Source organism: Apostichopus japonicus, chromosome 2, assembly GCF_037975245.1.
Source record: "Apostichopus japonicus isolate 1M-3 chromosome 2, ASM3797524v1, whole genome shotgun sequence".
Taxonomy (NCBI): domain Eukaryota; kingdom Metazoa; phylum Echinodermata; class Holothuroidea; order Aspidochirotida; family Stichopodidae; genus Apostichopus; species Apostichopus japonicus.
Window position 1 is genome coordinate 18,640,036 of NC_092562.1, and position 16,211 is coordinate 18,656,246.

Sequence of the window (16,211 nt, forward strand, 5' to 3'; positions counted from 1 at the left end):
ACTCACTATATAATAATTGTCTACAATTTCCTCCCTCATTACTGTGAGGAAGTGAAAAGAATTCTGAGAAAAGTAAATGTTATCAAAAGTCCATTAGGGTGGCAACGACTGTGGTACTTCGTGGCATCAACTTAAAAATAATTTAACAGTTACAAGGGCTGGCAATATTTGTTATATGGAGATGTAACAGGTCAACACAGCAATAAGAATTCTGACTTTTAGTAACGTCACTATTTTAGTTTACGTATAGTACAGAAAGGAGTTATAAACAACCTGTAACTAAACTTTATTGTAAGAAGCCCCAATACACACCGATTCCTGTTAGTTGTAAGACAACACTATTATAAATTTTAAACAGGGATTACAATGGTATTGTTTTAAAATAATTTTACATATGATTTCAACGAGCTTTTATTGTTAACTCCTCCGATTAACAAACAGTAATAAAGTATGTTTCGCAATCTGTTACTACCACCCAAAGTTCACATGGTACTACTGGTTCTACATTCGCTTGTTGTCTTACTGCCGCTCGCACAATCCGTGTATCTTGGTTGTTCATTGGCTCAATCCAGAAGGATAAACTATCAATACATTGATCAGCTGCATTGATTAACTTGAGGAAACCAGCTGGTATCGGTTCTAATTGTTCTGCATACATCCTTGCATTGGAATGATTCAGTACCTACATCGAAAACAAAAATTCATATCAAAGTTATATCGATTAAAGGCAGTCGCCTGTTCAAAGGTTTAGAAACCTAAGAAATAAAAACATGTAAATACTGTCCAAATTAACATTCCTATCAGAAAACAAGATGAACAATGTATTAACTTGAAATGATACATAGTAAAATTATTGCCTATGCAAGTTTCTAAAGTACAATTGACAATGATGAAATATTTCTGCTTTTAAGTTGACATCAACATATTGAGATCATCTCACAACAGTTTTGCTTTTCCTGCAGGGAGAGGGGTATTTATTGAGATACTTGATTATCAGACGATCAAGGCATAAAGAGTAGAAAATTTAAATAATGAGATAAGTTAGCATATATTACAATAAACGCCAATATTTTAAAATAATCTTACGTGTTCAAATAGTAATACAAGACTGTAATTTATACATATCAGTTAGTAAAAGGTGTTTGGTTTTCTCTTCTAACTTGACATTCGGGACAGTTAAAATATGAAGATATTCGTGTTTCAATCCACATCATCTATTTATATATAGGGTCAGTCAATATAGACTATAGATGAGATGTTTCATCTTTTCGCATTTAGATTGGCCTCAAAGTTATAGTTTTGACAAACAAAGAAGGTGAGCTTTATAACAGATAGTTCTTTAGAGTCACTGCATATGATGACGAATCACAATGACCAGCCTAGATAATTCGCATGAGTGCAAGAGAGGAGTGATATCGGACTGTCCGTAGCTTTAATACGTTTGTGGCATATGGAGCGATAGACTGGGACCATATGAGTAAACTGTATGATAACATATATGCAGTTACCTATTTAGGAAAAGGATTTTTAAAATGTTTTCCATCCTCATAATAGCAATGATCATATCATTCGAACAATGGAAAGACGAAACCAGTTACTTTTGTTCTTCACCACCCCCACCCTCCCTCTCCAACCAGCTTGGTGAGGGGAAATGCAAACACTTCATGATGATGGTGGTTTGATTAGTCTCAGTCTCTTGTTTTCGTAACAAAGAAATGGTGGCATATTTCTAATTTATCATTTTTTAAGCGTCAGCAACAACTGGTTTAGTTTTACAAACAAACGAAGGTCCTTATCATAAATTAAATATATATCAACATCCCACCCTCTCTCACCCTCACCATCTCTCCCCCTCCACCTCTCTCCACCTCGCACGCTCTCTGTCTCTCCACCCACCACGCCCTCCTCCCGATCCCCTCCTTAACGAAAAGGATATCTTTCTTACCTTATCGGATGATGAATCAGCCTCTCGAAAGAAGAAGGGGAGAATATTGTCTAAATTACCCACAGACATATCTCCAGGGTAGTCTTCGAGTGGAGTGAAGTAGCAATTGTTGTTTTTCAGATCTTTAATCATGATGATGTTCTAAATCAAAACGTGAAAGACAAAAGTAGAAAGAAAGAATTCATAAAAGCTCTTGCGTTTCAGTCCTTAAAAGTAGCTGGATACCATGGAAACTCTACGCTCCCTATTCCCTCCCCATGAAAAAACGCGAAATATCTGTGATAAATGCTTCAAGCTGATATTGATGCTTTAGTATGTCTTATGGTTTGTTAAATTGTGTGGTAAGTTTGAGTCTTTAAATTTGATAATTTTGATAAAATGTTGCTACATGAAAAAAGAAACCATAATAAAAAAAGTTTTAAGTATTACCTTGTCATGGTCAAATGTGGCAGTATATCCGTCGTTCAAATTCTCTATGATCAGAATATTTCCCTCGACCATCATTTTTTCGTTTCTTGGAACGCCATCGAACATTTCAAAAGCCACTTCCTGTAAACAGAATAAGACAACATTCTTGTCAGTTTTCATTCATTAATTTACACCGAGGTAACAACTGCATACATCGACACTTAATAAATGTGCAAACAATGCATCCATTCTCCCTCACCACATCCAGTCCCACGATGTATCGCTGCCTACTCTTTTTCATCCTTCGTGCACCCTTGCCCACCCATATTCATCCTTCTTCACCCCAAGCCCCACCCTAACTCTGTCATCGTAATATTTTGATAGTAAAACTCATATCGGTTTATGGTAATAATCAATCTTTCAATCGAAATTGTAGTCTTTCATCTGTGTGAAGTTTATTTTAATATCCGAAGTATGCATGGATTTCCTTTACCTTTCATATTGTTTTGAACTTAATTGTCGATAGGTTACTTTAGTTTTACTTACCCTGATTATAACTACTTGATCTCCATCTCCCGTCGTCAAGTTGTTCACAACCTTTGGATTCCCAGAAAACACGAGGTAGAACACACCAAACGATAACACCAACAGTGTGACAATTGTCACTGTTACGGCGATAACATAGAGTTTCGTCTTACTCGGCTGCTGAGACTATATACAGTGAAAAGACATGAAAATCATTCAATACATGCAATTGACCGTTTATGTGTATTTTCGCAATATGCTTGACTTTGTGACTTTCGCTTGACTTTGTGACAATATGCTTGTGATTGTGACTTTCGCAATATGCAATTCAATTTCTCGAAGTTTTCTCTCACAATTTTTGGTAGGATTACCCGCAGGGTCACACATTTCTTAAATTAAATCTGATTAAGGAAGGGTTCTGGGTTTGTTTGTTTTTTTGGTAGTTTAATAACTCCCTCATTTTATTTATACTTTTTCGATTAAAAACTTTTATTGCGTCGTAAACAATCATTTTCGGTTGGATTACCCTCAGGGTCACGCACTAGTAAAATTAAATCTGATTTAAGAAGCGGTCTGGGGGTTTTTTGTGGTAGTTTAATAAATCCCTCTTTTTATTTATACTTCTTCGATTAAAACTTGTATTGCGAAGTAATCTAACAGTATCAAGGATTTGAACCTGCCACTTTTAGTGGGAATTCATAAAGCTTTCGATTCGAAGGTTTATAGCCTCACATACAGTAAAGAAAATGGCAAGTGCTAGTCATTTACACACATGCCATGGTATTCTACATCCATATATGACGTCAGCTATATCAGACATCCAAAATAATTTCAAACTATATGTAAACTGGTTTACTTTCAAACCTAAGCAACCGTCTGTACTTAATGAGTTGCAATGAAGCTGTTTGATAACGTTATGCCAGCCTAATGGTAGACTGAAATCACATAAGATTGTAGTTAATTAGATTGAGACTATATACAAGTTTTAAATAAAATAATGGGGTAAAATGCCGAACATCAAGCTCTTGATTTTACAATACGTAGTTTATATGTTAACGACTTTAACTATACAACACCCTCATAGGTTACAGACTATAAATTTAGTAAAATTTTTGATGATAAGGAAGAGTAACTTTGATCTAATACCGAGCAGCAGAAATAACGAAAAAGCTATTTGTTAAGCATTAACTTACCGTATATGCAGGAGGTGGGCTCATGGCCACTGGAATATCACCTTTAACTTGCATTTCTTGAGCCATCTTGATGAAACTTGCGGTCGAATTCTTGCAGAAGAACTGTAACTTTGGTGAGATAGAACGTCAGATGTCGTTTTCGAAATTGTCTTGAAGAGTCCGTTTCGTGGCCCTTTTTATGCAATTTTTTCCGGTCTGAACACAGTACCCTAAACCTCAAAAATGCTGCTGACGTAGTTAACGCTATCAAAGGGCTGGATCTTTTTATTTCTTAATAATATAACGGATAGTAGAAAGGCTTATTAAGAGTTTGGTTACCTGGGAATTTAAAACAATGGTCATTGACGTAAACTACGATAATTACGATAATTTGCTATAGAAAAAGGTCATTTTTTGTGTGTTTTTATTATATTTTTGGCCTTGGTTTGTTGTATTTGCTTCATCCTTGAACCGTAACGAAATTACGGTACTCAGGCAACGCGTTTATGACTGTACGGAAGTGTAGAAAGGCCATCATTGTGATTAGTGTCACTGTCGTTTTAATGAGACACAAAAGATTCTTCAAGTTCAATTTCTTCATAACATTTATTGTATGAATAATGTCATGTTGAAGTTTGACCATTTGACCTTCGCCCCCCCCCCCCCCACACCCACGTCTTTGTCAGCCTACTGCCTAGAATATGCCCCTTGAACATCCCTGAACCCAGGCAACTTACAGTGGTGGCCCAGGATGTTTGTGTTTAAGTCTGTTAGCGTCACTGCAGTAAAGTAAATCACACCCCTCAATGTCCTAAACTCTTTGAAACAACCCTTACTGCAGGATTTTATCTTTGATTTTTTTTAAAGAGTTTGTCTCTGATTTACATAGAGCTAAGACAGCCAAGTAGAACCACTCAATTCCCTGTATACTGAATAATCATCCAAACAACATTTTGTTTGATTTCACAGGTTTAAGACGGCCAATTCAACCAACTCCCATTATTAGTTCATCGCTGCTATATGGGGAGGATGCTATACTAGTTGGCAAGGGCGTAGGAACCGGGGGGCTGGGGGGGGGCGCCAGCCCCCACAGTGAAAAATGTGGAGGGGCGGAAGTATCATTCCGCCCCCCCGCTCCGCAAGTCAGAAAACCCCTTTTTCATTTCCAAATGAGAAAAAAAAATCTCATTTGGAGCACCAAATTGCATCTAAGGCCAGGTGAAAATACAAAATTAAGTTTACAAAAAGGAGTGGGTGTTGAAGTGTGCTATATTGCACCAAATTGCATCTGAGGCCACCTGGAAATGCAAAAAATTCCAAAGGGGAGGGGGACACCCCTCCCCTTAGACCCCTCCCCCAGGCCGGCCATCAGTCTTCAGCCCCCCACTCAAAAGTACCTTCCTACGCCACTGCTAGTTGGTCAGTTGAGCCTACAATGGCATGTTAATTCCGTTGCCATGGCAAATGTGATCATGGTAATATTTAACGACCCCAAGTAGCTAGTTTCAGGGATGCATCGGCGATAGGGTGACCAAGAGTGGTAGGGGTAAAACGTGTCAATGTGTGTGTGTGTGTGTCTGTTACATCTGCCATCTAAACGACTTTCTTCAAACTTGGTAGGAAGTAACCAATGAAGGGAACTTGTTTCAAATGTCAAAGGATAAAGGCCAAATTAATTGAAGAGGATTTTGCCCTATATTTCCAAGGGGGAACATTGAATTTACTTGCAACCTTCACATCTAGGTGAGTCAATATAAACGGTAAACCATTGCAACAATGTCCTGCAGACGGCTTTACATTTCTATATAATTGTTGATTCAACCTTGTAAGGTGATTCAGTTGAAATGCTTGCTTCGTTATCAATGTTTTCTTTAATATATGCTACATGTTTGTAAAATTTATTATTTTCCTCATGCAGTGGATCAATAAATTGCTCAGTCATATAACTGACAGCGTATTATGCATGTATATATATATTTTTTCACTGTTCTTGATTTTCCAACTCATTACGATTTTCATTTATATATATATTCATTTGCCTTTGTCGTTTACCTCCATTTCATTAACATAAAGTATGTTCAAAGTAACTCTTTCGAGATCCGGCTTTAGGAATCACAAATGATTTTCGAGTTGGTTAGCATCATGTTTGATCTCTAGAGTAAGGCAAAATATGTCACAAAAAACAGAACTAGTATTGTTCGATACAGGTGACAAAGGCCTACAGTGGAATTACGACCTTCCTTACCGGTTTAGAACTTCTGGACATACAATCAGCGTACATGGCCTAGTTGGTTAGGGTGTCCACGTACAAAGCGGGAGGCCCGGGTTCAAATCCCGGCGGAGGCTGGAAGTTTTTTCACTGTTCTTGATTTTCCAACTCATTACGATTTTCATATTCATATATATATATATAATTTGGAGAAAAGCTCCAGAAAGCCAGATTTACTACTGTGAATAATATTATATGATTAAAAAAAAATAAAAACCTATATTGGACGACGAATCATCTTAACCGAAATATCCCATTAACGTTTACAGCTAAATAACCTTCATGCGCTAGTGAGAAAATATTTAAGTTTTTTTTTTAAATTATCGATTGCAACAAATCTTATTTTTGGTACTAAATTCAGACAACTGGCAAGCATCCATTTATCCCCTACCCCCCCCCCCCCACACACATACATAAGAAATGTATAACCTTGTCGCTGACGTAAGTAAATGACAAAAGAACGGATCTCTTTTACCGTTTATTTTCAATATTTTACAGGGGTAGTTGAACTTTTCGTGACGCAAGGTTAGTGCCTGGGACCTAAACCAAAAAGTTATCGTAAATCTAATAATAGCCGAGTTAGTATAATAAAAGAGTGAAATGTAATGCCTTACTGCTTTTTAGCAATTTATAACCTTGTCACTGGCGTAGGTTATTGACAAAAGAACAAATCTCTTTTACCGTTTATTTTCAATATTTTACAGGGTTAGTTAAAATTTTCGTGAGTCAAGGTTAGTACCTGGGACCTAAAACAAAACGTTATCGTAAATTTAATATTAGCCGAGCTGGTATTTAAAAAAAAGGAACATAATTTCCTATACCGTTCAATGCTACGTATTCCATGCTAGAATACGAACGAGTATGGACTCACAATTAACACACGTCTGTTTAAAACATATATATCTCATTTATCCACAGTGGTACGAAATAAACATGTTTAATGACATACGCATGTTGTTGAAGCCTTGTAATCAAAGTACGAGTAACCAGATGGTTGTTACTTCAAGTACGAGTAACCATAAGCCGCCGCACACAATATAAGACAGAGCCCGACGCGACTCAATTCGACCCTGTCGTAAAATATTTAGTCGTGATGATTTATAGTATAGAACATTGGTACCATACCACAATTATAGTAGTGTACATCCGCCGGAATAAATATAGTCCTAAATTGACATACTGTAGTTACTTCTTAAATTGAGGGCACTTTCTGATTCATCATCATTCTTTTTAATGCTTGGATGTTGAAGAGGATGAATAAACTACTGATGGTCTTAAAATCTGGAGGATTGAAGGTGATGTATCGCATTTTAGGAAATCCTGGGTGATAGAAGCGAGAGCTGTCAGATGGGTTGGGGTAACTTTGCTAACCGTTGACCTCTTCTGGCTCAAGATCTGAACGGTCATCATGGTGGCAAAAAAATGAATGTGTTGTAAAAGCCGAAGCTATAGGCTTTCATATGGTGAGTTGAAGACTTCTATCTATGCTCTAGCGGCCTAGTCGGAAAGTGACGAATTTGCGTCGGTTTGTGATCAGTCGTATAGTGTACGGTGGGCTGTTTAAAATGATAACACAAATTGTATGGTAATGAGACCAAGTACTGTGACTTGCAGTGACAGCAATATATTACGTTGCACCTTGTACAAATAATGATGCCACAATGCCATCTTGAACTGATGTCATAATTCTAATTTTAACTTTCGTCTCGATTGACTGAACATTAAAAGCTACCACGGAACCGCATACGTATTTTTTACACTAAATTTTAAGTCATTGTGTGGCTAATACCACGGCTTGAAGTTTTTTATAGCGTAATTAACAATGATAAGTTCCATTGACGTAAGAGGTTGCTCAATTGTACACAGGCAAGAATACCTGTGAGATTCTTGGAAGTTGGCGATGATATTTAAGATGTGGTGTAAAGTACAACTTGGGTGGACTTTGTAACCTATCGTGACCCCACTGCTTCAGAAAAATATCACCTAAGCTAAAATCGAATATTACTACAATAAAGTAAACAGCGATAGGCTACAAATGAAAAAAAAAGTGTCCAATGTGTGTTTGAAGGAAGTCAAAGCTCTTAAAAGTGAGTCCTTTCCACATATTTGCAGAAGTAACATATTTATAATGGGAATTGGATATTGTTGATTGACGTGGCTGCTTTAACTCTTACTACAATCAGACAAATATTCTGCTTTATGTGTAATTCATGTAGAGTAGGATATTAAGTGCTTTCCCTTGGCTACTTTAACAAAAGCATAAATCTTGGTTCAAACATTAATCTTATTGCAGGTTTCCTTCTTCAATCCAAATACGAAAAGGGTGTGATTGTTTGAATTAATCTCTACGAAAATCAAACACCAAATCCCGGTTTTACTGTGTTATTCTTGAAGTAGGATATTGAGTGGTATGACATGGCTGCGTTAACTCTATCAGAGATACAAAACGACTGCGAAGCGACTATTGATTTTGCGAGTGCAAAACGAATATAACCAAAAGGACACAGTAGGTTTCCATCTTTTCAGACAGGTCTTTGAGATTGTACGATGAGTCCCTCCTCAGTAATGGCATGACGGCTGGTTTAACGCTCAAAGAACCAACATATGTCCTACTACAGGTTTCCATTTTCAGTTCTTGGAGCTGGAGGTTATGGAAATCAACAAGAAAAATCCTGCTTTGTGCGTGTTATACTAAGAGCAGGATATTGAGTGCTTTGTACTTTTACCTTGTTATGGCCTGGGTGAATGGGTATGCCAATATGGGGGAGAAGGTGAAGGGCTTGAAGGTTACTCATGATTAAAACTTCAACATTCATACAAAAGACATTATTCCTCACAAAGTTACTTATAATTGTATAATTGAAGACTTATCAAGTGTCCGGAGGAATACTTGATCAGAACATGGTCAGAAACATGCACAAGGCAAATGATTTTGTTTTGTTTATGTCCCATTGAGACGGAACCTTTGTACGTTATTATTTTTAAGCGGTGAATATGATGTCCATTCTTCACTTCCCTAAATACATGAACACGTTGGTTCAGCATTCGTGTGTTTCATTAATGGGCAAAATATAAATTAAACAAGTTGTTGAGAAGTTTGCTGGGAGACGAGAACAGCAGGGCCTTAAACTTTGACCACTTCTGAATTTGATATTCTTGGAATTTTTCACCTTGATGCAAATTACATCAAAGTTGATTATCAAGAAAATTTATAATAATTTAACATAGTCATGACCGAATTTCCAAAACTTCAGCAGCTTAAGTTATATTCGATGCAGAAGAAATGTAAAGACTCAAATTTTCTGAGTCGTTTTGTTGTTTTATATCTTCTTCTTTTTTTTCTTTTTCTTTTTTTTTTTAATTGTTGTTGTTTATATATCCTTCTTTTGCCTGCGAAACCGACACTTGCCTTGAATTGGCTTTCACTAACTGAACACATACAGACTGCAGATGGAAGAAACTAACGTATGCAACACAGATCGGGAGCCTTTTCTACGTCATTGGCCTCTTTATGGGATCTTGTTCTGTCCTTGTAAATCAACCAGAGGTGGTGGTGGTACGTATGGGGGGAAGGGGGTGTTACCTGTAACTGTAATGGACAGGGGTGGGGCAATCAAAGATAGGATCCTGACCCGAGTGACAACATCTGACGATAAGGACGATACATTGTGACGGAGGTGAGGTATACTGACATTGACCAGGAGTGCAAGAGCCGACAAGGGGCAAGCCTCTCTTGATCTAGGACCCAAGGGATATTTATTGTTCTCTCCTAGTGATTTCCAAGTACAAATATATATATGTTACTAGGAGGAATTACTCTGAAATGACTTTTGTTCGCCAATCTAAGAGCCGTGGTCATTCCTCAGGCTCAGGACCTGCATGGAATTCTCTGATGGGGGCTTCTTCGCTGTCACAACATTTAGAATTGTGAAGTGTGAAAAAAGTCTGGCTTGTGTATACACGGGAATTGTTAGCATAGTTTACTACAAAGGGTGAATGGAATCGTGCGCAATGTGAACAGATTTTGCCGCTGTAATGTCTCTTAAAATAAAACTTTAGCTTGGATGCAAACTCAAGAAAGACATATATAACAACAGATATCAATGAAAATGTTTTTTGGGGAATGTATTATTTTAAGTAGACTCCACCACCTCTTACTATTATCAATTTGATGTTAGACCTAAACCCGCTCATAATTATCACTGATTAGATCTTACAAATTTCAAAATTGGGACAAACTTTTCTAAATTAAAGCATATCGAAATTCGTAACTTACCATAAAATTGTGGTTAAAGTTGACACGAGTGCAAGAATTTGTGTGTCTTTTGTGATATTTGTGATTGATTGATGATCTAAAGTTAACTTGAGCGAACATTAATTTTCTGAAAATCCAAACACGCAAAAAGTACAATAACTCATTGTTGATGAACGTATAGTACACAATATGCTCCTTCTGAATATAAGATGTGCACGATCGAAAATTTGATGTTAGAGATGGTAAAACTAAAATACTCTTTTTACCATTTTCTTTGAGACTTTTGTTCTTTATATTTCACAGCCTAAGATAATAGTTTTAAAGACTTAAAACAACAGCTCTTTCATTTAGCAGAGTACATGTTCCCATATGTCCACATATGAAAATAAAAGCAGAAAACTTAAGTAAATGTATCATATTCCATCTTATTAGTTACCACCGTTTTAAGATGTATGAATTTATCATATGTGTTAATCTTATATGAGTCGAAATTCAAGTTTTAGAAATGTTGGCTGGTTAGGTGACAAGAAATATAAATGTTCCTTCAAAATAGCTAATGTGACTAATAAATCTTAACCACTAATAAATGCTGATATAACTACAAATTAACTAGATATTAACCAAAATTTTAATATAATCGAAAGATATGTGGATGTTTTAGGTGCGCTATTACATTCACACTCATCACTAAAATGTTATTTTAATATGAATACAGACAGTTATCTTTGGCCACCATCCTCGTTTCGCCAATCCGCTCTCTTGTGGTGTCAGCCAATAGGAATCGCCGTTGGAACACTGGCTTGACACAGCAGGGCTGTTAGTCAACTTGATGTAATCCGCAGGGATGAGATCTGATTGGCTAAAGTCGATGAGGTCAACGGTTTCATCAACTGGCACCTACGGGAGACATAGAGAACGCGTTAAATGTCGTTGTGAATTAATCATCAGAAAAATACATAAAGAATCGAAGTACATTGTTTAAAAACATTCTTAAATATACGCGTCACACTTGGCCGAATGGAAATTTTATTACATTTTGATGCGATTGGTTGAAGATGTAAGCGTATTTTGTCTCAAATTTCTGATAACGTTTTGCTTCTGTTCTTTTCTTTCTACTTTGCTACGTTGTTTTACTCACCAGGTCTGATCCGGGTTGTATTTCTTGGAAGTAGAAGGGATGAACGTTATCCATATCTTCCATTCCCATGTCAGGAATTTCTTGCAATCGGGTGAAGTAGCAGGTCGAAGAAGTCTGGTTTTTAATCATCACAATTTCCTGAAATATAAAATAATTCATAAAATGTCATTTAAAGTATGAAGCAGATGTGTGACGCATAAATACAATAAAACACATTTTTCCATTGTTGCTTAGTAAATAATATGATAGCCTTTAATCGCCATACAGAGAAATGGAACTTTCTTATTATATATGGCTGGTTTACCGGAAAAGAACAAAAAGGACGGACATCATATAAATCCGATGACATTAACTGAACGAGTCTCTTAATTCAGGGTCGAGGAGGGGGTAAGGGCAGTCGCTGGCATAGAGACCTTGCTAACAAATAATTAAATAACGAAATAAATCATGTTTTGCTGTCAAATATTTCGCCTCTTCTGTTATAATATGTTGAAGTATGGCGTGGCCAATTCTCTTCATTCTTCAGTAATTGCTTTGGGAAGGTTGGAAGGGAAGTGTGTTATTATAAGACCAAGGTAAAATTGCTCTTCATAATTGGGCTTACCCTTCCATGATCAAAGATGGCCACAAAACCATCGCCGATACTCTTAATGGTGAGAACGTCACCCTTGGCCGTCATGACTTCGTGATGTTGCACGCCATCACCCATTTCGAAGGATACACTCTACAAAGAATAAAATACACCATTTGACAACTATCTGCAGAATGTTGCGTTGAATTATATTTTGGGAATCAAATGACTAAAATAGAATCCTCATAATTACTGTGACATTTACAACTAACAAGATTCGTCTTCAAGTGTGGAAATATCAAAGTTTAAAAGTTCCTTAATCCATTTTTGTTCATTACGTGAATAAACTTTGTTTGTATTTCTGCGATAAAAACATTTTCTCAGTCGTGTGGTATGAAAAGGCATTGAAGGAATAACACTTTTGCTTCTTAGTACTTTACATTAGATATGTTACTTAAGAACGACTTAATGCACACAAAAAACAATTATAGTAGCATGTTATAACTCATTGTCCTTATAGATTTCAGATCCATTATGATATAAATAGCTGAATAACTTGCAGCTTACATGAAGCGGCCGAATTTTCCAGGTCCGCATAATAATTCAAATAATCAATGGGAAACTATCAGTCTTGTGATCTCAAGTAACAGACAAACTCGTCACATCCAAAATGATGCTGGATTTGGTAGGCTTCTGTACCCTATTATAATATCGCGTCGAAGGGTAATTATCTTACGACGCTAAACAGCCACATGTTCATATTGAAGAAACTGAATGGCTTATTACTCATACTTCACGTCTGATAGCTATCCAGTTCAAAGTGTAAGCTCGCTGTGCTCTCTTACAAGTTAGAAGACATTTTCAGATGGCAAAAACTGTTTCTGGTACGAGCCGGAAATAATTATGCAGTGCCCACTAAACTATTAAATAATATCAACTATATGACAACCATTATCGCTTCAGCTTGTACTTACCCGAGTAATGACGATCGGATCTTCTGCTTCGACTTCGTTTGATAAGTTGTTTACAATCGTTGGTTCTGGTGCTGACAACAACATAAAAAAGACACCAAAGAATCCCACCAGGATGGTCACAACAATGACTGATATGGCCACCACGTACAGCTTGGTCCTATCCTTACCCTATCGGATCAAGAAATTTTAAAGCAAATTAACAGCTAAAATAAAAAAAAATGAGTATTTGACAAAGTGACCAACGGAGGTATGAACTATTGACAAGCCCTGCTGAAGATTTCTTGATTATTGCAGTATTGTAGTGCGAGTCACAAGTCATAGAAAGTTGCATAATGTATGACGTCATATCAGGATACCCGTTTCCAACTCGGCAAAATGCAGAGAAGGAAATCGAAGAAACATATTTTAAAAGCATATATAAAACTGTTGACTTCGTTTCGTTAGTATAACCAACACGATTAATATCTCCACTGGCGTTTACAATATAAATTCGTCACTTTCAGAGCTTGCCATTATAGAAATTATTCAACTATGGATGCTACCCACCATAACATAGCTGAGGACTTGCACTATCATTTGATACTTGCTAATTGCCATACCATGACCGTTAAAATGTTGACCTAGAAGAAGAAACGGTTTAGAATGGTCTGTTCATTCAACCATATGTCTAAGCAGTCCTCTCCCACGAGTACGAGTAAAATTCCCCTTGATATCAGTATAGGCAGGTTGAGATACGAGTACCTAATCTCGACTAGATTCCGAGTACGAGTAAAAAATCCACACGAATACAGGTCTCTATGCTAAATTACGAGTACACCATCTCTGCAAAATAGACAACACTTTTGATCTCGTTTGCATTTCTGTATTTCGTCCCCGCTCCCCAATATTATACATGAATAGCAGCATATTGTCATGGATTCAGTACATTCGATGTTTTTACCTGTTCTGCGAGTAGCTTTAGACAGGAGCGTAATGCTATTTCTCTACTGGATCGGTGTAACAGTGTAGGTGCATTTACTTAGAGCTATTAAAATGAGGAAACAGTTGTTGTAAGTCAGGTTATGTTGGCCGTGCATGGATATATCTATCATTAGTCTACCTCCAGTCTCCATTTTAAAATATGTAGAAATGTTTTCAAATATAACATCTCCCTAATAAAATACAGTTTCTCATAGCTGCTGGCGGCGTTTCTCAAGCTTTATGTAACGCCAAAAGGGCAAATGTTGTCGAAGATGACAACTATCTTGATGAAAATGACCACTTTCTTGATGATGGACACAAATATTTCGATGATGACTGCTATTATTTTGACACGGATAGCCACTATCTTGATGATGACGACAACCATAACTAAGATCGATGTTAACTTGAAGTCGAATTTCTAAATGACAGTATGCAATTCGAATACCGTGCAAATGGAAGGCACATACATATTTGAAAATTTGGAAACTGAGTTTAATGTATTTTCGAAATTGTAATTCGTACGGACGCCAGAACGGGGAAGAATTATGGTATATCAATACAGTATCATCCATACCATTGTTCTGTTTATTTCCTAAGTTTCGTCAAATTGGGTAACATTACTCTAAGACCTTTTTGGTCTATTGTAAAATACCCTTTCTACATTAATTTATTAGTAAGAAAATGTGTTGTTGTTATCAACAGAACAAAACGAAATGAAGGGGAAAATGTCGCTATCAGTTTAGGACCTGCAGCTCGGATGAACCGCATGCCTCTCAACTAACTAACGATGTTTCTCAGATTACTACTCAATTATTTGCTTTAATCTAGTCGCCTGAAAAGACACAATCAGATGATATAATATGATCCCCTAATGACAAGAACAATGAGATACATTTAGGCATAAGCAAAGTACTAACACTTTGTCATAACATAATATTAATCATTCAAGCTGTATAGCAAATACCGACTTTCTGTGGCTGTGAGTTTAATAGCATTTCCATGACGGGAATGAAGGATTCGACAAACTGACCTGACAAGGAAATACCTAAATAATGCAATTCATTAACTTTACTTGTCAAGTTGTATGTTAAATATTGAGTAAACTTGTAACTATTCCAGATTTGAATTTGCATGTGTTGAATATGACACGGATGTCTGAACGACGAAACGTTTCTTAATCGAAAAACATTTATTACTCGTTATATTTAACGTTCATCCGAGTGGTGGACAAAACAATCTAGAACAGGCTGTGAGTTGGCTTGATCGATTGAATCAAATTTTGAATGAGCGTTGAAATAGTTATTTGCAATTGAAAACAACAAGAAAATAAGACAAAAGCTTAAGTGATTTCCTTACCTGATACGCAGGAGGTGAATCCATCACCATGGAAAGATCTTTTCCTCGCATCTCTTGAGCCATAGCGATGAAATAACTTGCAGCGGTGTTTGGCACAACTGTATCTCAGTCGAAGAACTGAGTAAGTGTAGCTGGCGCTTATTGGGTTCTAGTCACCATCCCAGCTCCTTTTATCCTTTCTGGGAAGCTTACTTTTCTCTTAAAATCCTAGTTACATGTGTCACTGACGTAAGTGATTAACAAAGGACCGGATCCGTGTTACAATTAGTTTTCAAGATTTTGAAGGTTTTAGTAAGGTTTGATGACGCTGGCCGGGTACCAATATAAACACATTCTATAATAAAATAAATAATATCAAAATAGCCAGTCTTGTATGTTTGTATCCGACCCTGGTATCTTTATACCATATACTTCTCGGGATGCCCCTGGAAAATTTTCAGGCAAAAGATCAACCAAAGGTCACCGGTACTATAGACATACAAAACATCTTGTTACTAAATACAGCTGTTATCCGCTACACAAATGGGGGCGTAAACTAGTTTAAACCGCTTGTCCTTTTGTCGATATGACACCATAAATGAGATATATATAAGAGACATAAATATATTATTATTGATAGCGATTGTGCAAAGGGT

At 36.7% G+C, this 16,211-nt stretch overlaps 2 protein-coding genes across 2 annotated transcripts; both read right to left on the reverse strand.

The window, feature by feature from the left end:
• Positions 1 to 203: 203 nt before the first annotated feature.
• Positions 204 to 4,229, reverse strand: LOC139980934 (uncharacterized). Its single transcript, XM_071992991.1, has 5 exons — positions 4,072 to 4,229; positions 2,900 to 3,064; positions 2,375 to 2,494; positions 1,946 to 2,086; positions 204 to 682 (listed from the first exon to the last, which is right to left on the reverse strand). Exons 1-5 carry the CDS (start codon positions 4,135 to 4,137, stop codon positions 431 to 433), a joined length of 744 nt encoding a protein of 247 aa, XP_071849092.1. The 5' UTR covers positions 4,138 to 4,229; the 3' UTR covers positions 204 to 430.
• A 6,190-nt stretch (positions 4,230 to 10,419) lies between these two features.
• On the reverse strand, positions 10,420 to 15,734 carry LOC139980941 (uncharacterized). Its single transcript, XM_071993002.1, has 5 exons — positions 15,577 to 15,734; positions 13,258 to 13,425; positions 12,317 to 12,436; positions 11,713 to 11,850; positions 10,420 to 11,471 (listed from the first exon to the last, which is right to left on the reverse strand). The coding sequence occupies exons 1-5, from the start codon at positions 15,637 to 15,639 to the stop codon at positions 11,262 to 11,264; spliced, it is 699 nt and encodes a 232-aa protein (XP_071849103.1). The 5' UTR covers positions 15,640 to 15,734; the 3' UTR covers positions 10,420 to 11,261.
• Positions 15,735 to 16,211: the final 477 nt, after the last annotated feature.